The sequence below is a fragment of the Protomyctophum bolini genome (assembly GCF_963924005.1).
Source record: "Protomyctophum bolini genome assembly, chromosome: 18".
NCBI classification, from domain to species: Eukaryota; Metazoa; Chordata; class Actinopteri; order Myctophiformes; family Myctophidae; genus Protomyctophum; species Protomyctophum bolini.
The window spans coordinates 24,900,033-24,922,698 of NC_137879.1; the positions used below are offsets into that span (position 1 = coordinate 24,900,033).

Genomic DNA, 22,666 nt, shown 5'->3' on the forward strand with positions numbered 1-22,666 from the left:
TCTCAAGTAGCCTAATGGCCAGCTGTCCATCCCAGCCCATCCATATGGAGACAGTGATGGCCATAATAAAACAACGTTGAGATGTTGGTCAACATAAGCTCATATTCGGAATGCTAACTTAACTTGTATCACCAGTCTAGGTTCAAGGACAGACCAATATCAGTGGGAAGACTAGCAAACAACTTTAACAAGACGGTCTTGCCAAGACTAGCCTAATTATTTTGAGTCTAATGTAATCTGAATTTTGAATTGAGATATGTTCTGCAATGTCATGCTGCACTGTATGTGAGATCTCATTTCCATGATGATGTCATGTGCTTTGCCTGTAGTCTTATTAATCATCCAATTGTGGGCTGTCATTTTGTCCCATGTGTCACTTGTCAGGGCAAATTCCTTATGTAAAACCTATACTGCACTTAGCCCCAGTATGTTCCCTCAGCGTAGGGAGAGGGCACATATGGGGCTATACTGCACTCTGCAACAAATTATATTTCTTTAGAAGGAAAATGAATGAAACTTAACTACACAAACACAATGCAACAGGACTAATTTATGAGCTAATATTACTATGGATATGCAATTCCAAGGCATACTTTCACTCAAGTTTCATATACACTTCATAGTGGCAATTTGAGGAGGACCTTCAACCCAACGCATCAAATAAATAATGTAATGTCTTTAAAAGCTACATAGATAAGTATCAACTGACTATTTCTCCCTGTCTGTGATACTGCCCTAAAAGATTATGCATTCCCCATTGGAGAAGAAGCAGATGGCAGAGCGATGATATCTTCTTTTTTAAATAACTGATAAACATTCAGAAGATTGATTGAGATATTGAGAGTTTTGTTTTCCCAATAAAGGGTTTCACTTTGAAACTATACTACTTTCCGATGTCACTCATGGATTGGGGGAACTTCTGATCATTGGGACAGGGGGTCTAGCTTGGCATATTTGTAAATGTTTAGAGCCCGACCAGTGCCAGATTTTGGGGTCTGATCATCCTGGTTTTGGAGAGACCTAGACCATTATTGCAGTGTTTCCCCTAGGATGAATGGCTTGTCGATACGCTCGGTTGGTGCCATATTATGTCCATATTGGGCATAGCGGTCAGATGTGCAGTTTTGTTTTGATCTACTTAAAAAAAATCACACCTGTGTGAAATGAGGGGCGCTCTTGTCATTGTACATCAATTTATGTTAGCGGACATTTGACATTGTTACATAAGGTACGGTACATAAGGTGGTCCCTTATTGGCCAAGCGCTCCCACCAACCATGTGATTGGTTAGCCAATTTGCTCGTTTACATATAACGTAAGTTTTCCCTTCAATGTCAATGAATGGTTTTAATCTTTTGATGTTTAATTTACGTCATATTTAGCGGATTTCTGACGTAATTTCTCTGTTCATTGTCAATGGCAAATATTGAGACGGGCGGGGACAAGATTTAGCAGACATTTGACTGGAATTCCCCTTTCATTGTCAATGGCAAATCTTGAGACGTGTGGGGACAAAAGCGGTTTATAGAAGGGGCTAGCGCCGCTTAAAAAATCAGGACACATTGTCTGCTGCATATTGTGCACTATTAATGTGAAAAATGAGGCAAATTATGACTGAAATATAATCAGTCAATCTGATATATCCATCTGGCTCTACAAATGTTCTTATGCTGATATGTCCTGATGACTGAAGGTCTGTCCCTGTAACAGGATCTCATAAGTAGAGAAATTATAAGCCCTGCCCTGTATGGGAGGACAGGAGGGAGACACATTATGTATAGCACAGCACTGAGCTGTCAGAGGATGTTATTATCACGTGAACCTCAACCTTGCCAGCTGTGTGCATGTGTGTGTCAGCCAGAGACGAGTGTGTGAAATTTTGAATACATGCATGAATGTGTCTGGGACTCTGGGTGCAAGCACGTGGGATCCAACAGTATTTAGCACCTGTCAGCCCTGCACAGCATGGTACCAGATATGCAGGCAGCCCATATTGAGGTATTACATATTTAAATTAAATATTTAATACATCAAGTTATCAAAATATTAACATTTTCGATGTATATTCATTTTTAATCACTTTCGACAAAAACATTCAGTTTCACGTGTCAGTGTTGTGTCTCCTTTGCCTTTGCTTTAGGTCAGGTTAATTTAGAGTCTTGAAGGGGTGAGGGCATTGTACATCTTCAAACTGGGCACGGGTGGGAGATGGCCCACTCAAAGAGGTTTTTTTCTTCTACATTTTCATCTGTGACACAAATTCTTGTAGTGAACACGAAGAATATGTCCCAGTCTCCCAGAATGGTGTGCAGGTATCGGTATCTGTTGAACACTATGAAACTGGGCATCCTGAAGCTTACTGGTTTGTTTTCGTAGTGACATGGTCGTGGTTTGTTTATGATTATGTTAATTGTTAAGTGATGTGGCCCACGGTCCGACTGCCGGCCCTCCTGCCGGTCCTCCCATTAGCCAATTTTAATATAGGAGCCATGCAAAGGAAGTTTTGACACATCCACTTCATTCATTGCAGATGCGTTTGACAGTGAAAAACGAAGCACGAGTAAAGGTCCCTGCAAACTGCTGCGTTTCTTTCCAAAAAACGCGTCTAGACTGCAAGGACCTTTACCATGTGGGGTTCCCCGGGTGGTCCCCAGGAACATCCACAACCCCAGGAACGCGCCTAGGGTGCCAGACCAGTTCTGGCGAGCCTTCCCGCATCCGAAACGGTCGAGAAATGAGTTACCGTGTTGTAGCTTTCCGTGCTCGAACACAGGGACATACACGTGGACACACATAGCTGCGTAATGGCACCGCGTAATGGCACCGCGCAAAATATATATATTTTCATGAACAAAAGATCCTGCACACTGCTCTTGCTCAGCAGCCTTTGTTTTTATTCAAATTGACAGACGTTTCAGTCCCTCTGGATCTTCATCAAGTGTGTCTTACTAATATATACATAAAATGCAAAAAAACAAAAAAACAGACATTTAAATGTGAGGCAGAATGATTCTAAACATCATGAGTGTATCCTATGCATTAAACAGTATTGAGAGCTGCCGTAATGTGTGGGAGTGGTTTAAGATGGGAACACCATAATAATGCTATATCGTAGCACTGACAAAGCCAACAGCGAAACGTGTCATGCAAATAAAAAAATCAGACCCGTCTGTCGTCTGAACTGAGTGGTGCTGTACTAGTGTGTGTGTGTGTGTGTGTGTGTGTGTGTGTGTGTGTGTGTGTGTGTGTGCGCGTGCGCTTGTGTCCGTGTTAGCCTGCGCAACAGTGACACTTGGTGGTCAAAACCCCCTTCCTTGTCTCTAAGGGAAGTTTTCTGTTTATACCATAACATTGCTGTTGAGCCATTTTGGATGTGTCATGGGGCATAATTCAATTAAACTTGTGATGGTTAGTGGCTACTTCATTACATAATTCCATACCTGATCTTACCCTCCAACAGTAAAGCCAGGTTCCTACACTATCTGGTACTGGCCCATAAATGGCACAAGGGCTATTTAGTAATTTGTATTAAACTCAACTGGTTAAAGGTTAGTTTGAGAATACAACCCTAGCGTCTTTCTCTACTACTAAGCTTACTTATTTGTTGTTATGCAAAGCAATTTGAATCATCATTGGTTGTTATGCATAGCATTTTGAGTCATTGGATTGGCAAAGTCAACGTGGAGTTGGCAGAGATGCACTCACATAAAAGAGTTGCTGTTTCCCTTTGCTAATCCTGCTGTTTATTTGACTGTAACCTTATCTGCACAGTCTACAGAGTGAATCTGCATCAGTGCTCCACTACACAGCCATGGCCTCAGGATCAATGGTAGCAGGGCTGCTGGAATACTCATCATTTCCTGACTGTATTTTACCAGCAATGAACCGGGACAGGAGTGTGGTGTGCAATGCAGAAAGCAGAAGTTTCTGTTTGAGTATATTTGTGTCTGCGTGTATTTACTATATACAGCATATGCATGCACAATGCACATGAATATACCTGTATGCTTGCTTGTGTGTACATACAACTTATGCACTCATACACGTGCATGTGCGGTACACATTTCAGTGTGTGTTTAAGAGTAAATAATATATGCATGAGGGTGCACAGTAGCTGCTGTGCACACAGGCCAATACCTTCCTGAGCAATTGCTTGCCTGTGAGTACTTGGACCGATTAAGCAAGTAAATATGGCAGGCTATTGTCGAGTAGCCTACATTGTGTCGTATGTGTGTGCCTGATGCCTACAAGAAGCCAGTGCTCGTCTACTAACGTTTGAATGGGGGGGTCCTTCAGTCCTCCCCCTGGGTTCCTGTGATTGTGCGAAGGCAGAACACTGTGTCCAGCCGCTCAGAGGAAATCTCCCCTTCTTCTACAAACAGGAAATGGCCTCCCAGAAAAGTGCTTGGTGAGAGAGAGAGAGAGAGTTCTTGAAACAGAGATTGCGTGCGCATGTGTGTTTGTAAGAAAGAAAACATTAGGTAGAGAGTCGGTGAAAACAACATGCCAGGTTAAACGAATTGCATTCTCTACATCTGAAGGATGTTTCTTTAATCAGCAACACCCTGCTGCTTAGCCCTGTGCTAACACACATTCATGCTATTGTTTAATCTTGAGATTGTCATTCTCCCCAAAAACTTGATGAGATCAAACCTGAGCTGTAGAGGACAGCTGTGTAGGTTAACTAACTGTAGGCAGGTTTTTGGACACACATAGCCATGTAAAGGAGTGGTGTGTCAATTAATATGTTTATTATGTTGTGCTTTTTCCCATCTACATTGCTTGTAAAGTTCTCAACCTCACTAACCTGAAAAGTTAAAAGATTTTTGTTTAGTACTGTATATAGACTTGGGATAGGGTGGGGTGTACACACGGAGACAAACAACTCCAGAAGACACGATGAGATCAACTTGTTTAGTCTGCCTATTTAACAGGATAGATTCGAGCTAGTCTGAGATGGTGACCATACCATCTGTTTGTCAGGAAATCACTCTGCCCCTTTGATATCTTTAACAGTAGCTGAGGAAGTCATCAACTCATCATGCGGTTAGGACCAATCACAGTTTAAATAGGCAGCTGATTAGAAGCTTGTCGAAGTCATGCCGCGGTAAATCTGAAGATAAGATTTGTAGTCGTCACGTGTGAAGTCCAGGGACTTTACTAAAGTCACTCACCTGCATAGATGAACTGATGAGTAATGTTTGACATGTCAGAGCTCATGCAGGTGCTTGAAACCCATGAAAATGTTTTGTTTTTGAATGTTTTATTTCCAAGGTTAGTAATGTTTTAAATGAAGTGTTGAAAAATACAGCACCTTTATTACATTGGTATAGTTAAGTATTCTAATTATTGAGACATACTGATACTCTCACAAAACATTGCCTATCTGGTAGAACTGGATAGTTCTTGACTAAAACAGCAAGGCACCAGGAACGGTTCTGATGATCTCAGTCAGGTATCTCGGCTCCTTTTGGGTGTTTCTCACCCCGCCTGGGCCTCAAGGGAGATGAGCTGTCAGTCATGATGCATGAGAGACGTTATATTGCTTATGATGACAATACTAGAATTCGGATGAACTACAACCCCATTAGCCGTGCTTGTGGTTTTCTCACTACAAGAAACACTGGATGACACGGTTGACACCGCTCCAGTTCTCTCTCTAATGTCAGAGACTGCTACAGCCCAAGCCTAATGTAACCCTAATAGCCCATACAACTATATAAACCCTATACTAGGGCACTAGGCTACTTAAAACCAAAGAACTGCTGGAGTCACTCAATTACTCTCCTGTTCCCCTTTCATCTGCCCCCAGTATCCATTACCTTATGAGCCTTGAGCTGCCAACAACAACAGACAGGGCCCCACCTACTCTTCTGTATCCCTATTGATTGTGTGTGTGCCGTGGCCTGGTAACAGTTGTTGTATTCTTCTTATGGTCACGGTGTTCACTTACCCCCCCCCCCCTCCCCCCTTTGATAGTAGGTCTCCATGGCTACCATTGGGAGTTATCAGCCACACACTGACACAGTGACTTTCTCCATAGACTAGTACACTCCCTGCTACCGTTATGCCTGCCACACCGTACAGTCGCCTGCAGTGGGGTCAACTCCACATTCACGCTGGTTCAGCTGATGTGGACCAAAACAATTGTTGTTGTCTCCACCAGGCCGAAGGCATGGGGAGAGTATGTTTTGCACTCTGTCCGTCTGTCCGCGTGTCCGTCTGAACCGTTGGCTTGATCGCAGCCAAACTCTGCACATACACTTCCTGGATGCCAGAGCTGAACCTCTGTCCCAAAGTTCTCATATGGGCCTGTTATAGCGCCACTAAGAGGCAGACATTTGCAAAACACATTTTTGAGGGGCGCTAGCTAGCCCCTCTTATATACAGGTTTAATGTTGTTTTTTTTTGTGCCTCTGGGTTACGGTGTCCCTCTCCTATGCAGTGTTTATGGTGATGCTGCCGCTTTTGCACAACGCAGTTGTTTTAATACTGTGATCCCAAGCACACTGAAACTGGATCAATGACCAAATCACGCTCGTAGTCTGTGACCCATAGTGTGTGTGTGTGTGTGTGTGTGTGTGTGTGTGTGTGTGTGTGTGTGTGTGTGTGTGTGTGTGTGTGTGTGTGTGTGTGTGTGTGTGTGTGTGTGTGTGTGTGTGTGTGTGTGTGTGTCCTGTGTCCTGTATCCTCCACTGTTCTTATTATGGCCAATGTGGCTCAGATATCCCTCCAATCTATTGGTTCCTGAAGATCTGTCAGCTTGCAGATCCTCTCTCTGGTACATGTTAGACGTCAGCTTGGCTTGGGGCATCCCTCCAGAAAAATGCTCCTGCACTTGACGGTTCTGGTTTGGCACACTGGGCCCTTTCACCCCCATGCCATGTATCTCTCTCTCTCTCTCTCTCTCTCTCTCTCTCTCTCTCTCTCTCTCTCTCTCTCTCTCTCCCACCAGTCAGTCTTGGTTTCTCTTTCTCCGTCTCTGTGTTGTAATTGAAAGCAGCTGTCCACCACCACTGTCACAAGGTTACTATAGTTCATTCATACTTACAGACCTTTTTCTTAATTCTTCTCTTTTTTTGGCACTGGGTCTCACTGTGATCTGTTCACAGCTCCTTTTATCCAGCATGTGGATCAAAGTTATTCATTCAACCTATTGACTAGTACTACAAAACCTATCACACTATTTCTGGCTGAAGTGAATGCCAGTGCCACAATATAGATAATGTGATGATAAAGGGTGCATTTAACATTACATTCACCGATTCTTCAAAGTATTTATAGCCCAAGGCACTGCGTGAGATCCTGTTGTCCATGTATGATTTATAACTGTGTCACTGTGTGTGTACTGTAGTGTTAGTAAGTAAGTACAAATTCCAGGCTGTTTACTTTGTTGTGCTTGTCTGCTCATGTCATTATGGCTGTGATGTATGGCCTTCGGTGTATGAATTATGTTAGCCTTAAGTTCTGATAAAAATACATATGCAATTATGCACTAACCCAGTGGTTCAAATGTTTATATCCCGTGACCCAAAACAGAAATTAGATATTCGCCCGCAACCCAAAGTAGTGAAAATAGCAGATCTACCAGCTCACAAGGTGACGCTTCGCGCAGCGTTGTGAGCTTGTAGATCGGCTATTTTCACTACTCCTTAAATATTTGTTCTAATTTATAGAATTTCTTAGATTCTTCTTTTATTTCTTCATGAAATTACTGAAAAAATCATAACCCATAACAATGTGACTGGTACTCCCCATGTACCACGCACTGATGCATAGACTGAAAGTGATGAAGTTACAGCATTATCCTCAGTTGGCCTAACAATGAACTAGCCAATCACATCCCTCCAGGCTTTTAGGCATGGCATGGTACTAACTAACAAACGCAATTAAGATGAATTAAACTTATTGAGTAGCTACTGCTGTTGATGACAAAAGATGGATTCCAATATCAAGTTTTTGTCATTACATTTTACATTACAGGATACAGTGCACGAGCTCCTGCAGTCTGAATCCGAGTACTGAACAGTAAATGGGAACCAAACCAGGCTTTATGCAGTGAAAAGTGCCTTTCAAATGCTTGTGAATTACTGACGTGCTGAGTGCTCCCATGTCAAGCAACATGAAGCCATTTGGCAGTATCTGTCACGCCAGGCACAACAGTCACAGGTTAAACTGACATTTCACAGCTGGAAGAAACTCCAGTCACACAATGTTAATAGTATTTGTAGTAGAATAGTAGATACAGTATCACAATTTGAAATGTGCACTCTATGGCAGGAAAAATAATGTAGTCGGTGTGTTTGACTAGGGTTTGACTGGATTGCTGGATTACTACAAATGCTTTGCTCCCGACATGCGTTGCATCGTGCTTGCGGTTAGGGACGGGATTAGGTTAGCCTAAGATTTAGAATCTCGTAGATGTATTTTTTCTATTCTGACATTTTCAATCTACGAGAGTGTAAGCTATCATTACCCATTGTTTTTTCCCCCGGACCTAGAATTGCTCTCAACATATACAAATGCAAAATCTAAGGTTCTTACCCGGATTCCCCACTTGTCAGGTCGGCCTGCGTTCTGCGTTTAAAACCCATAGGTCTGTAGTTTACAATAAAAAAAGTGTTTTGATCCACTCTATCTCGGAATCTGTCATCCATCTTGGATCTCTCCTCGTCTTCCCCATTGAGTGCAACAGGCTGCGCAGCCCTGACTGCCAGGGGTGCTGTTGCTCAGTTACAATCGAGTAGAGATCCAAGATGGATGACAGATTCCGACTTTCCGAGACAGAGTGCATCAAAACACTTTTTTTTAAATTGAAAACTACCGACCTACGGGTTTTAAACCTCCCAATAATCTTCACATGTCACAAGCGCAAAAAGGCAGATCAAAATCACACACGACTTTTAGTCCACTACACGGTAGCAAAGCTGGCCTGGTCTCGAGACTGTGTGACGGACGGTGTTGAGAAGCCATTAGAGCAGTTTCCCAGCCCCTTCTCCCTTTAACTAATCTAATCTGTCTGACCTCTCCAAGCCCAACTATTAGCCTACTATTTATAGGCTCAGAAGAGGGGAGGGAGGGCTGTGTGCAGGGACACTGTCAGGCCTGCCAGCTGTGGCTTATGGCAAAACACAACTTGTTGAATTCAAGACAAATATAGGTGTATGGAGGCTTGTACTGTTTGCAGTTTTCATGAAGCTTCTGGTTATCTTTGAGAATGGTCAGAGTAAAATGTAGTTTTATTTGGTCAGGGATGACCGTTAAAAGGCATGGAAAAGGCTATGTATGTATATGGTTTCACAAACGCTTAGCCCTATCGCAGAATAATTTTAAGAGGGGTTTGGTTTTTGTGTACATTGCTGAAACATGTGCTGGAAAAAATCTGTCTGTGCAGCTCGAAGTCACGTGAAATGTGCTTCAGTTTGACTATTGAAAACCTCTACAAACTCTGTGCAATACACAGCCTTGTTGCGTTGACCTACATTTTGTAATTTGGATTGATGCCCAAGAAATTGCTGAAACTTTGCCATGACGCTAATGGAGATTTCTTCATTAGTTTTCTTGCTGCAGATTGGCACAAAGTTTGGAAACAGTTTTTTCCTCTTTATGTACATAACGATGAACCTATGTTCATACTGACATAGGTAGGCTACACTTGCCTGATACATTTTTCCTAATGGTGGACTGGAGCTATAGTAATATTAACAACCACTTAATGGCAGCACAGCAAAGGAAAGGGACTACACTAATATTGAGGTCATCCTTTCGAGACTTGTCCAACCTGGCAACCTAGCAATACTGTAGGTTTTGGGACTAGTCTGGGCTGGCATAGCCGGACTTTCAGACATATTAAACCCTTGCATTGTCATGGAAATAACACTTAAGGATTGATATTGACACAAATTATCAACAGCCTGCAAATCGGCAGCCTACAAAAACCCATTCTGGTGGAACGCTGATTAGGTGTAGCAGTCTTTGACTGTCCATCAGTCAGCTGTCTAGACCACCCACCCAGCTGTAGAGAGAAAATGTGGGCCTCTCTCTAGTTGAGGAAGAGAGGCTTTTAATGTGGCACTGACTGATGAGTCAGCACAGTCCGCTAATGTGAAGACTTGCATGGAATTCATGTTGTCTCTTCCTCTGTAAAAATAATTTAGGCTTTTATGCGAGTGAACCATTTAGGGCGAGAAGAGTATGAGTGATAGCGGGAAGTGGTTGAGCTACAGATTTAACCTGATGCTGGCTGTGTGTGGTAAAGACTGTTCTGCATATTCTCCACAGAGTTTCACAATATGATTCAGTTGTGTACAAGCTGTAAACAAGCTGTATGCAACCTTTTTATGGTAGAATTTATATTTAACTGTATACACTATTCACAGTATTACCATTAAACAATAATACTTGAATTATGATTACAATAGTTTGCTAAAATCATCTGATCGTAGGTAGGTGTAATTGTGCAACTCCAATTCTGCCCCATGTAGTAACTAGGACTGCACAATATATTGTTTCACCGTTGGCAACATGTGCAATAGTGACAATGACATTGCAAGGGATAGCTAAGGCAAATTGGGGCACGCAGTCGCACTTCATCAAAAATCAAAACATGCGCACTCGGGTAACGCAGTGGTAAAATGCCTGCCGACCACTGCAGAGGTTTGTTTGTTTGGCCCGTGTTTGGGGTAGAGAGGGTGTCACTGCACGTATTCCTATGGGCTAGGGCGGCACCTGTCCGCAGGGAGTGTTGGGCGGGAGGAGTAGGACAAAGGCTCTATGACTTCCCGGTGGGGGCTCCTCACTGGCAGGATACAACAGCAGCGACAACACAAATGTCTTTGGGGAGGAATTCATTGGCATAAAGGGGTAAAAGATGCTATCTGATGATAAATAACATAATGATAATGACTACTTCTTGCAAGTGCATTCACAGAGGTGTCATGTTGAGTCAACCAGATACTTGAGTATGCTACTGTAACTGCTTTATTGCACCCTCTAAAATCACACTAATCATTTTGGTGATACTTTCTTGGCAGACCTGCATCTGGTGAAATTATGTAACTCCTGCTTTTGTATATTGCTAATCTTTGCGTTTTCACTTTGTGATGACAGTGAGCTGCAGTGAACTGGCCTGTGTTTAAACGTTCCCAGGAATGCCCATATTAATACCTAACCATGGTTTATAACCACTGTTAAAGCTCAGTGTGGAATTTAGACTTTCTGGACCTGACACCAGTGTCCTGACGCCTGCATGTAGTACGTATATGTTTTTACATAGACCAAGAAGACCACACAGCAGAAATTAAGTCCTTGAAGTTGACGCACTCTTTATGTGGGTGATTGTTTGGTGCTTTTTTGAGGGGCGTTCCTATATTCAGCTATTCTGTAGGTGGAGTGACATGTGGCATTTGATGTAACAGATAACTGTTGTCCACAGCACAGTACAATACATGTATACTGTAAGCATGAATCTGTCATCATTTCCTCAATGAGTCAGAATAATCTGTTTTTGCAGTTTGTGAGCAACATCATGATGTCATCAATATGGATCTGGGCGATTTGACTTCAAATCAATATCACACTTACTTTTGCCTTGATTACGATTAATGAATGATTTTTTCACACCACCATTGTATAACGTATTATATAGGGCAGCCCTGTGGTTAATCAGACAGATTAGAAAACAATTTAATGGAAAATAATACAATTTCTTCATGTTGATATACTTCTTGATTATTCAATTAAATTAACCTACAAAAGCAAGATTATATAGTATTTTCGGTTAATTACCCAGCCCTACATATGATTTCAGTCTTACCCAAATACATAGATTTGGGGTACAGTACATACATATAGACAAGCACTGCTTCTGTACCATGCCGTAACTAAAGTAAACACTATTTAGTTGAATCTTAACTTTGATTTAATAATAATTGACAACATGCCAGTTTGGTGCATTGAGTGCTCATGCTAATCTGTTGTGTTTCTGACCCACAGAGCGGAGAAAACTGAAGTCCTCAGCGATGACCTCCTGCAGGTAAAACATTAATTTGACACTCAAACTATCTACCTACTGGCTGACTCTCACTGTCTCACAGTGCGGTGCTTAGCTAGTTATGTAAGCATCAAGACTGGAAACGTAAAGTTCACTTTTTTGATGTTATTGCATTTGCACTGACTGTTATTTCACCCTATAACATTAACAGGCTGTTAATATGAAACCTTTATAACGGCAACAATATGAATAAGCAAGTCTAAAGGGCTTTTCCTATGGGGATGGACCTGAGTTCTCACTTGGATCAGCAGGGGTTGCACTGCGCCTCATGTGAATACAGTCCGTACACAGACAATCGCTCTGTGAGTAAACTGCAGGCGATCTGAGCCTGCTTCAACGGTTTGATGTCATTGTCCTGCATGTGTCGCGTAGAAGAAAGTTGACCATAATCCAACTCTTGCTGCGGGCAGGCGTGTGTGTGTGGAGAGATCACAAACATGACAGTTCCATGAGATTGCGCCCGCTTGTTGCTCCACCTGTCCGATTGCCCGCACCTCCAACCTCCCTACCTGCCCGCTTGTCTGTGACGCTTCCTGTGTGAAAATCTCTGTGTAACTTTTTTTTTAAATATTTATTCTTATCTTAGTTTGGCTCTTACTTTCTCAGACACTTTTTTTGGTTTTTGGTGCCATGATACCTGAATGTTCCCCCGTGGAATATAAGGTTAATCTTATCTCTATCTCAAGCAGTACATTATGAACATCCGTGCAGTTGTTCAAATCCAAAACAGTAGGAGTATATTTTCCAGTCTTGGTTGTCATGCCGCTGAAAATTCCCATGGAATATGTTTAAAGTCATAGATTATTCTCCTAAAAAATCTGCCCTGTGCTCCTAAATATTTAATTTCTGGAGCTCTTTAGCTACGACGGTATCTTAGAAACCTGAGCGTGACTATTTTACAGCCCTTGAATGCACCTCAAGGGTGATCAGAGTTGAGACAGAAGCCATGCTAGGCTTGTGATTTCTTGCTCCTTGTGGTAGTGGCAGTAGACTAGACTAACATTTTGGTTGCACGGATGCACCCCACCCCACCAGCATATCATTTGGGTGCATCCACACATACACAAACAGACAGACAGACAGACAGACACAAATACACAAATACAAGCTCACAACTCGCAGAAATACAAGCTCACAACTACATGTTGCGATGCGATGTGAGCTGGTACTGTAGATCGTCTCTTTCCTCTATTTTTAAAATATTAGTATCAGTAAAAGTATTCTGAAAGTATTTTCTATGCATGCCCACATCTGCCCTGTACAAGTTTGTTTACAAAGTCTAAAAGGCAAACAGAATTGTAATTTATTTTTAGTCGCCAAGTAAAATGTCATGATCGTGACACAGTAACGGTAAGGTAACCTTGATGCGTGTCTGTGTCTGCACTCTGCATGCATGTGTATCTCTGAGGAGGGCTTTCCCAGGAGGGGCGAGGCTATCCTCAAAACGTCTCAACAGAGGCGACAAGACAGCAGGTGGTGCGTCGGTGAGAATGCCAGGTGGCGGGCGCCCGCCCGGCACAGTGCATTCCTACCACTTTGAACCCTTGTCACTGTGGAATGTCCCTCTGTGTGAATGGCAGACATACTGTAGCTAGGGGAACGCTGACTAAACGAGACGATTCCACTTTGTGCCACTCCTTGAGAACAAGTATGGCTCTACATTTCCATGAATGACTTTCTCTGTTGTTTGCCCCAGCCACACCCATGTCACTGTATAAACGAAAGTCAACCAAAGGGAATTTTCATAAAAAATATACAATAGAACTGGGGGATATGGATGAAATCAGTCAATATCAATATGTTTGACCAAATACCTCGATATTGATATTGTGTTGGTAGAATCATTGATGATTATATAAAAAAATCACACCCGTGTAAGTGAGGGCCGCTTTACCAACACTTAGATTATCGCGATATCATAACATAACATCATATGCCGATTTGCTCAGTGACAGACAAAACAAACATTATACTCTGTCCATTGTCAATGACGTTTTTAATGTTTGTCTAGGCAAGACGAGCATTAAACCTATAGTAGAGTATCAAAATACATTGCATATATTTATTTTTTGCTGATCTAAGCATCACACTTCACGTTGTGAGCTTGTAGATGTAAAATAGGCCATAAGTGGTTAAAAAGTAAAAACAGGAAAAGGCAACCATATCATGATATTATGATAATGATATCCACAGACGACATCTAGTCCCCTATTCCTGATATCAATATAATATTGACGTATGACAGATTTTTGCCCAAATATGGCGGGACGGTGGATTATGAATTCACAAATACTAGAGTGGTGCTCTGGCCTACTAGGAACGATGCAAGTTGGAAATGCATGCCCCACCCAGTTATTATGTCTGTGTCCCTTTTTATGCCCATATATGGAGTCTATGCAGATGTCAGAACAGGCCAGCTCCACGATATAGGAGTGATCGGGTCCAGAGCCCGGGCAGAGGCTTTTGTGCTGGTTCTGGACAGCGGCTATCCGACGGACTCGACTCCGGGAACTCCCCTCCCTATGGGGGTGAGGAACGTGTGTGTCGAATTTGACAGTCAGGTTCAGGTTCATTTATTTGTTTGTCCCCGAAGGACGATTTGGTGTACAGCAAAGCTTGTCTGCCTGTTATGGCAGACAACATGAATCACATAAAACACGTAAAAAAGGGCACCGTACCCTCTCCTACGCACCTGTCGCCCGTAGGTGTGCAAAAGCTTTGCTTTTTACACATAGAAACAATAGGATGGAAGTTCAGGGCATCAGTGTAGCATTGAAATTCATACTACAACTACAAAAACAATAATTTACCTCCTCCTATCGGCATTTAAAGCCTGGATAGACACAGGCACGAAGGAGAACTTACCTATTACTTGTGGCCCCTGGAACCTTTAGGCGAAGGCCAGAAGGAAGCAGCCTGAACTCAGAGCTGAGGGGGTGAGAGTTGTCCGCACAAATGGACTTGGCTTTCTTAAGCACCTGTTTTTGAAATACTTGATCCAGGCTACTGAAATTAACTTCGGCTATCTTTGATGCCGTTCTCACAATCCTACCACGGTGGTTTTTATCCTTTTATGTTCAGGTTTCCATACCAACAAGAAGGAGATAACTGACTCAATAAATGCACTGTAGAATAGCTTCATTAGAGATTTATCAACCTGAAATTTGGCAAGCTGCCTCACAAAATAGGCGTTGTTGAACTTTCTTACACAGCATTTCACGAATTTCAGCTTGCTGTCAAATGTAGTACCCACATATTTGTAAGTGGTCACCAGGTCAACTTGCTCACCATGGACAACATGGGGAACTGGAGGGGATCTCCTGAAGTCAACACACATCTCCTTGGTTTTTGCGACAGTGGGGCGAACGGTCAGTGGGGCGAACGGTTAAAAATCACACATGGCTTCCTGTGAGTTTATGGTTAGGTTAGGGTTTGGGATAGTGTTAGTAATGGTCTGACTAAAGGGAGGTTGGGCCAATGACATGGCACCGTTCCAGCTGTCTATAGTTCTTGCTACCGCACAAATTCCAGAGAACTACCAATATGCCAGGCTATACCACAGAAGGGTTGCACCCAGGGAAGGGCGGGACTGTCCCATGTTCTCATGGTTGTGACGAAGGAGGATATTTTGTAATATAACAACAAGTGGCTATTATGCAGTTCTGCAACCACATAATTTGTTGACGATCTCTCCAGACTACCGTCCCAAATATTATGGGTGTTGTCAATACCGTAATGGATAAATCTGGCCTCTCTCTTGCACCATTTCTTTCATTGCTATTTTTGTTCCTTACATGTCTAGGCATGTTTTTATCTCAAGCACAAACGATAACACACACACACACACACACACACACACACACACACACACACACACACACACACACACACACACATACACATTGAATGTCTACATTTTGCTACTTTTTGGTTGCACTCTTTCCTTTTCTTCCTCTCATTATCTCTATTCATCTCTCACCTTTCTCTCACTCGGGTCTATTCAGCCCACTGTTTTCTATATCACTCCTGCACCCTGTCTGTCTCACACTCTCCTCTTCAGTTTGGGGATTCCCTGTTAAGCATGTGATGCGTCATAGGACTGACCACATTTTGGCCTTGTCTACCGAGGGGAGAACAAGGCTTTGTTTAGCCCTTCTAGCTCCCTTTGGCCTGGGTTTCTCTACACCTCAGCTGTGTGTGTGTGTGTGTGTGTGTGTGTGTGTGTGTGAGAGTGTGTGTGTGTGTGAGAGTGTGCGTGTGGGCATGCGTGCATGCGCTCACTCAATAATGTCCGCTATTTATGACCCAAGCAAGCACACAGCAACACCCCAGCGCCATGTAACCCAAACATATCAAACACACACAAACAAAGGTACAGTCCCACATGCGACACACACACACACACACACACACACACACACACACACACACACACACACACACACACACACGCACGCACGCACGCAATATTTTCCTTCCTAACATAGAGGAAGGGGATTCCCCTGTTCCTGTGCCAGGTACTGACTGAGACTAAACAGTGGTATTCCCACGACAAAATCTCTACTCTATGGCTGCATCAGCTTGTCTTTTTCGCCTGCTTTTGAGTGTGAGTATACAGTGTGTGCACAGCATGCTCATACAGTCACGTGTGAGTGACTGTTTAGGATTCTATTATCTGTATTAGCTTGACAGTACAGTATGTTTGCGCCTTTCGTTTGCATGTTTGCATTTCAGCCAGCTGTTTTGGGAATGCCGGAGGCCACCATGGGTCGAGAATGACGTAAGAGCTTTAGAACAGAGGGACTGAGGGGTGTCTGGGAGGCGGATATCTCCTCTCCAGGCTGTGGAATTCCTGAGCTGCGACTCCATGGTTCTGTTTTTGGAACACAATTGTCTGGCGCACCCTTCGTGTTTTGTCCTCTCGTCCCGTTTCGAAGCATTTTTGCCCTTTGGCCCGCACTGTTCCAATTTACGTTGTCAACAGTGTTTGTTCCTGCTCTTTAGTTAACCGCCCTCCATCCACCAACCACCTTGAAAGATGAGCCTATGGGAAAAATATGTTTTTCACCCTTTGAGCACATAACCGTAGTTATATAATGGTAATGGGCACAATCACTTGGTTAAAAATATAAAAATATTTCCAATCTTAATTACCTCATGTCAAACAAAACTTGTCTGTGATCAGCAGGTACTACATTTTAACCAATGATATTATGACATGCACCTGTCAATACATTTTTCACATGGGTTTGCTTATGTTTTTCTCCCTTGCTGTTTCTGATCAGCTGGATAGCCCCTCTTTTTGTTCCGTTTTGTTTTGTGTGGTAACAAACAGTGACCTGTCTTTTGACATTCAGACGAGCACTGGGCAGACCAAACCAGTTTCCATTTCTTTTGAGCCCTCGTGTCGGCTGGTGTGCTGGACCAGATCTGTAGAGACATTTCAGATCTATTGATGGGGCTGATGACAGTAGGCCTACATAGCACAGCCTGTACCGCCTCACGCTGTCTGCCCTGACAGGGCACCTGGCAGCAGAATAGCCCGGCGTCATCAGAGGTTTCAGGCAGCAGACCTCTCTGTCTTCCAGCCAAGTTAGCTGTGACTCTATCATTGACCGGCGTATCAATGGCTAGTCTGACTGAAATGCACAAAGTGGATCTGTGTTAACCGTGGTGGCAGACAGGAGAAAGCCTGTGTGCTCTCTCCAAAAAAGGCCCTTTAAAACCTTAGAACAGAATCCCCCTCGCCGCTGGTCACGGCCCAGTGACAGTCTCCATGGAGACGCTTCCGATGATGACTCATGTGTTTCAAAGAGAACATTCCGGCTCTGCCCTGCTGGGATCAGCCTTATCAATCATGTTTGAACTTTGACCCTCCCCTCATCCTCTCCTACTCCCTAAAGTCAGCTGCAAATCAAAAACTGACTCGCATATGAAGCTCATTAGTGCTGCTAAACGGTGGAACCGAGAGAGCGGACCGAGGAGGAAATGTTTTTATTAGCAAAGCAACGCAGCTAGTTAATTGTGTTTTCCAAAGAGAGCAAAATCTTGCATTGCATTATTACACCATCTTTACTGGCCAAGTATTTAATCTGTACATATCCCTACTAGGGATATGCACAGATGAAAAACAGATGTAATAGTCATGAATTAGGCCAAGTATCTAGGGATTCCCTAGATACTTGGCCTAATTCATGACTATTACACGTTTTTCATTATTGCACCAGATAATCAGGACTTGTCGGAGTAGTATTTTTTCCACGTTTGCATATACTATAACTATACTGTATGTGCCATCATCAATGTGTATAAGCTAATGTCATGGGCTTGAATGAACTGGGGTTGAAACATTGCAGTCGATAAGCAACAAAGCAGACACATTGAAATGTTGCTGCTCAAACCTTTGCATGCATAATGCACATATAGTGAGTGAAATATGTACTGTATGTTATTTTTTATATACTTGTGTATGCCTTCTGCCTCTTGCACATTTGACACTGCTGCTAAAAGATATCATACCTGACTTCAGAGGTTTATCATATACTGTACAGTTCTACATGTATTTTATTGATAGCTTATCTATATATTTTTTCATCCCATATTATTATTATTTGGTTTTTATCTTGTTGTATTGTTGTCTCTGTGAATGATGTTTCACCAACATTAGGCCCCTTGTACCTATGTGAAGAAGTGACAAATAAATCCCTCTTGAGGCAGACTTGTTGGCTCACAGTGTAGTTTGTACTTTCATTGCAGTCGCGTAATTAATTCCCACTGGAAATCAAATTAGTCAGCCTATCTAGTTTACTGCTTAGCAGAAATGGAAATCCAAAAATATATTTTAAAGATTAAAGTATAGTACGGTAGTAGTAGTTTAGTAACGTTGATTTGGGAACACTGTCGCTGCTGATCCATTTATCCATATTCACAGACTTATAATGCAGCCAGGTGCTGCATTAATTTGGCTTTATATTAAATTTAATTATATTCATATTTAAGAGCTGAAAGATCTAATTGATTTCCTTTCCCTGTATGACAGCAGCTTCAATGACTGGAATTGAATTAAATCCTGAATCTCGATCAATTTGTATCTCTCTGTTGACTGCAACAGTGAGACTCTCAGACATTGCACATTACATTGTGTGTAATAGAACAAAAAATATTTTTTTAACTGACACGTAATAATTCAAGCTTATGTATTTATTTATTGCCATTTGCCTGTTCCTCTACATTGGATATCTATAGCACACTATGGTAGATTCTAAACTTTCTCTGTTATCTTCTATTTCTTCTGTCTTACAACAACTTGATATGATTATTTCTTTCATGTAAATGAAAGCAATGTCTGTTGCATTTTTGTTCGCTCAGCCCCCATGGGAAACGAGTGTCTTCCCTCTGTGTGCTCCCGAGTCTTGAACAAAGGTTGTATTGATTGCATGGTCTTGTCCTCTGCACAGATCGAGCGGCGCATGGAGACGGTGCGTGTGGTGTCGCACAACACACACAAGAGGATGGTCACCTGTCTGCAGGGCCACATCGGAGCCGACGCAGAAAAACGACACGTAAGCCAACGATGTGTTGCTAATGAATAATGAATAATGATGCCCTTCAATCACAAGCTCCACTTAATGCAGTTCCTTTATTTATTTCGTGTTAACCCATTTTGGCTATGAGCTTGTAGATCTGCTATTTTTCAATAGCTAAAGTATAACATAATGCTTAGTTAAAACAGCAAAAGGGGTTCACGCCCAGAATGGGTTAAAGCTGTAGTGCATTAATGTAAAGATGTGTTAATAACCTGATGTCAATAAATGCTGTTGATGTTTGCAGCCATCTCAACAGTAAATGTGACATTTTAGACCCCAATCAGACGGAATACAACAGACTTTGTTGTTGTTAACTGAGTGTACTGTATGTTGTCAAATTATGAGTGAAGCCTTTTGCTCACTGCTTTTAAATGTCAGCGGGCCTTGGGTTATTGCACTCTATGGACCTCAAGTTCTGGAAGCCCCAATTTGAAAAAAATAATACGTTAATCTCAAAGCAAAAAAGGTGCTGCAAGATTCTTTGCTTTCAGTGCTTTGTAGACACCCCTTGCGTTTTGCGTCCTGTAAAATGCATCCTGTCTGATCGGGTGTATAGATTGCTGCTGCTTCTATACATCTCAGGACTCAGGAGTACCAAATAGTTCAGAGGTCAGAGCCATTGTGCCCAGACTACATTTCTGTGATCTTAGAATGTCTATAACGGCAGATAGCTTTTAATTAGTTTTGTCCCATTTTATGATGTCTGGTTTTCAGGGTCTCACTCAGGGACATTGTGTGTGAAATTAACATGTGACTGTGTGGTTGCAGGATGGTCTCTCTTTAATGTGAGGCCACCCTGCAGCACGTCTGACCCCTGTTTTCTGTTTTTTTTGTTACCCCTTCAAAACATGCACCACAGTCCGTCCCACGCCTCTATACAGGAAATGGTCAGGTAAAACAAACAAAAAACAAAGCACAACTAGAGATGATCTTGTTTTGGTTTTTTTGTCCTCACACTTCTCATCTCCATATCTCGTCCACCTGCAAGCTTCACTGCCTTCCAATGGGAAAAACTGTGCATGAAACTATCGCTTTGGGTTTATATACCGTGATAAAAACAACCTAATTTTTCTCCGTAGCTTAGGCTATTGGGCTGCACAGTTTGTTCAACATGGGTTACCAAACCGTACAACTGTTTACGAGTTGGCACCATTAACCATATGAACCTGTGTCCATATTTTGTATACATGTATTATAATTAATACAGTGTTTAGCTAAAATAGCATTTGTTCTGGATATATCGTGCAGCCCTAGGTAGGGGCCCTAACGTACCTGTAGGAGAACTTTGGCTTTCATAATGAGATGCATTTCTATCATATAATTGGATTGATTCTCTAGAATGCACCTCATATTCCATTTTAACATCTGCACAGTAGAATCCTCTGGTAATTTAACTCTGAGAGTGTAAAACATAGTTTACAGATCCATTTTCACCAGGTTTTACTCTCTGTGTGAAATAAACATTGAGGATTTTACTGTGTATTCTCGCTCTTGCCTCAAGTAGGTTCTCTCTGCCCTTTGTCTCCTTAACTTTCCAAACTTCCTCTTCAGTCACTGAATTTCAAAATGGAAACTTCTTGATGGGTTTTCCATTGGCTTAAGTACCAAGTAGTGAAGGTAGCAAAACCAACACTGGCCTCGGCCACATTACGAGGCTTTCTGTGGTTTATTTAATTGCTAATCAGTGGCCACATCTCTCTCTCTCTCTCTCTCTTTCTCTCTCACCCCCCCCCCTACCTCCACCCCACCACAGAAAAAGCTTCCTCTGACAGCACTATCCCAGGCCATGGTGGATGGTGGGAACCAACTGGGAGAAGACTCTCTGATTGGGTGAGTAACTGGTTGACATCCTAGGCAGCCAATTGAAGCCTTCGCTTGGTTAACTGTTGCTATATGGATCAGATGCACCCCAGAGAGTGTGAAATAGGAGGCCATGTCTTCGGGGCAAGCAATCACTGTGCCTTTTTTATCTACCAATAGGGTTCGTCCCTGTAGTTTATTTCAAAAGAAGATCAGAAAATGCCCTGTTGATAACTGACACGATTCTGTGAGGAAACTGACATGGCTGAAGGATGAAAGGGATCCATTACCGAAATTACAGAGCAATTCTGCTTTTAAAAACAAATCAGAAACGATTGTTCTTGGCAGGTCATTAAGGTGATCAGAAACAGAAATGCGCTCAGTAAGAGCATCGACAGATATAGCTTTGTAAAAGTATCCCTTTTTTACTTAATCAGTCTGTGATGGCCAACACTGCAAATTGTACTAATGCAGCACAGATGAAGGCTAAAGCATGAAGGGGGACTTCTGTAGTGGTGAGACTGAGATTCAGAATTCTGTTTGTTCCCTTCCCTTCATGACGAGTTTGAGACAAACAGTGCCACAGAACACATGGAACCGGAGCAGACAGACGTAGACATAGCGGATCCAGAAAGTGAATGCTCCGTGAAAAAGTCCCACAGATCCTCCCGTCTGTCTCTATATCTGAATTGAACTAAAGAGGAAGGGAAAGTACCTCTGTCAGCCTCTGCCAGTGCCAAAAGTACACATTGTCACACAGGATTATGCAAAAACACTAATGCAATAGTTACTCAATCTTTTTTTCAATAAACCTGTGGAACCCCTGGGGGCTTCTCAGGGAGACCCCTTAGGCCTCACTATGCCCCATTGTTAGATATTGGCTGATAACAATAACTCATTTAAAATAAGACAAACATCATTGTTTTTATGTATTTTCTACAACATTCCTCCTCCAAATGGAAGCACATGCCTGTTTTTCTTCCTCTTCCCCCCCCCCCCCCCCTTCCACAGGTTTGAAACATGTCCAAGACAGCTGCATTTAATAACGAAAATCCGGAAAACAAACAAAACTATTTTGTGTACAATCCTCCATTCAGGAATGCATCCATATAAAATCTATCAAGCCTGATTTACATTTGGTTGTACTAAAAATAGACAATCTGCAAGCTTTGCAACCCGCCGTGTTGTGAGCTTTTACATCGTCTCTTTCTGGTGAAATGACACGATAT

At 42.4% G+C, this 22,666-nt stretch overlaps 1 protein-coding gene across 4 annotated transcripts in view; it reads left to right on the forward strand.

The window, feature by feature from the left end:
• arhgap17a (Rho GTPase activating protein 17a) overlaps positions 1-22,666 on the forward strand; it is a 42,585-nt gene that overhangs the window by 1,029 nt on the left and 18,890 nt on the right. For 3 of the 4 annotated variants that reach the window (XM_080789887.1, XM_080789890.1, XM_080789889.1), the window contains exons 2-5: positions 11,994-12,033; positions 19,509-19,613; positions 20,497-20,529; positions 21,391-21,467. In XM_080789887.1, the coding sequence (XP_080646013.1) occupies positions 11,994-12,033; positions 19,509-19,613; positions 20,497-20,529; positions 21,391-21,467 (255 nt within the window). The remainder of the gene's footprint in view (positions 1-11,993; positions 12,034-19,508; positions 19,614-20,496; positions 20,530-21,390; positions 21,468-22,666) is intronic. The other variant, XM_080789888.1, reaches the window with a different exon arrangement.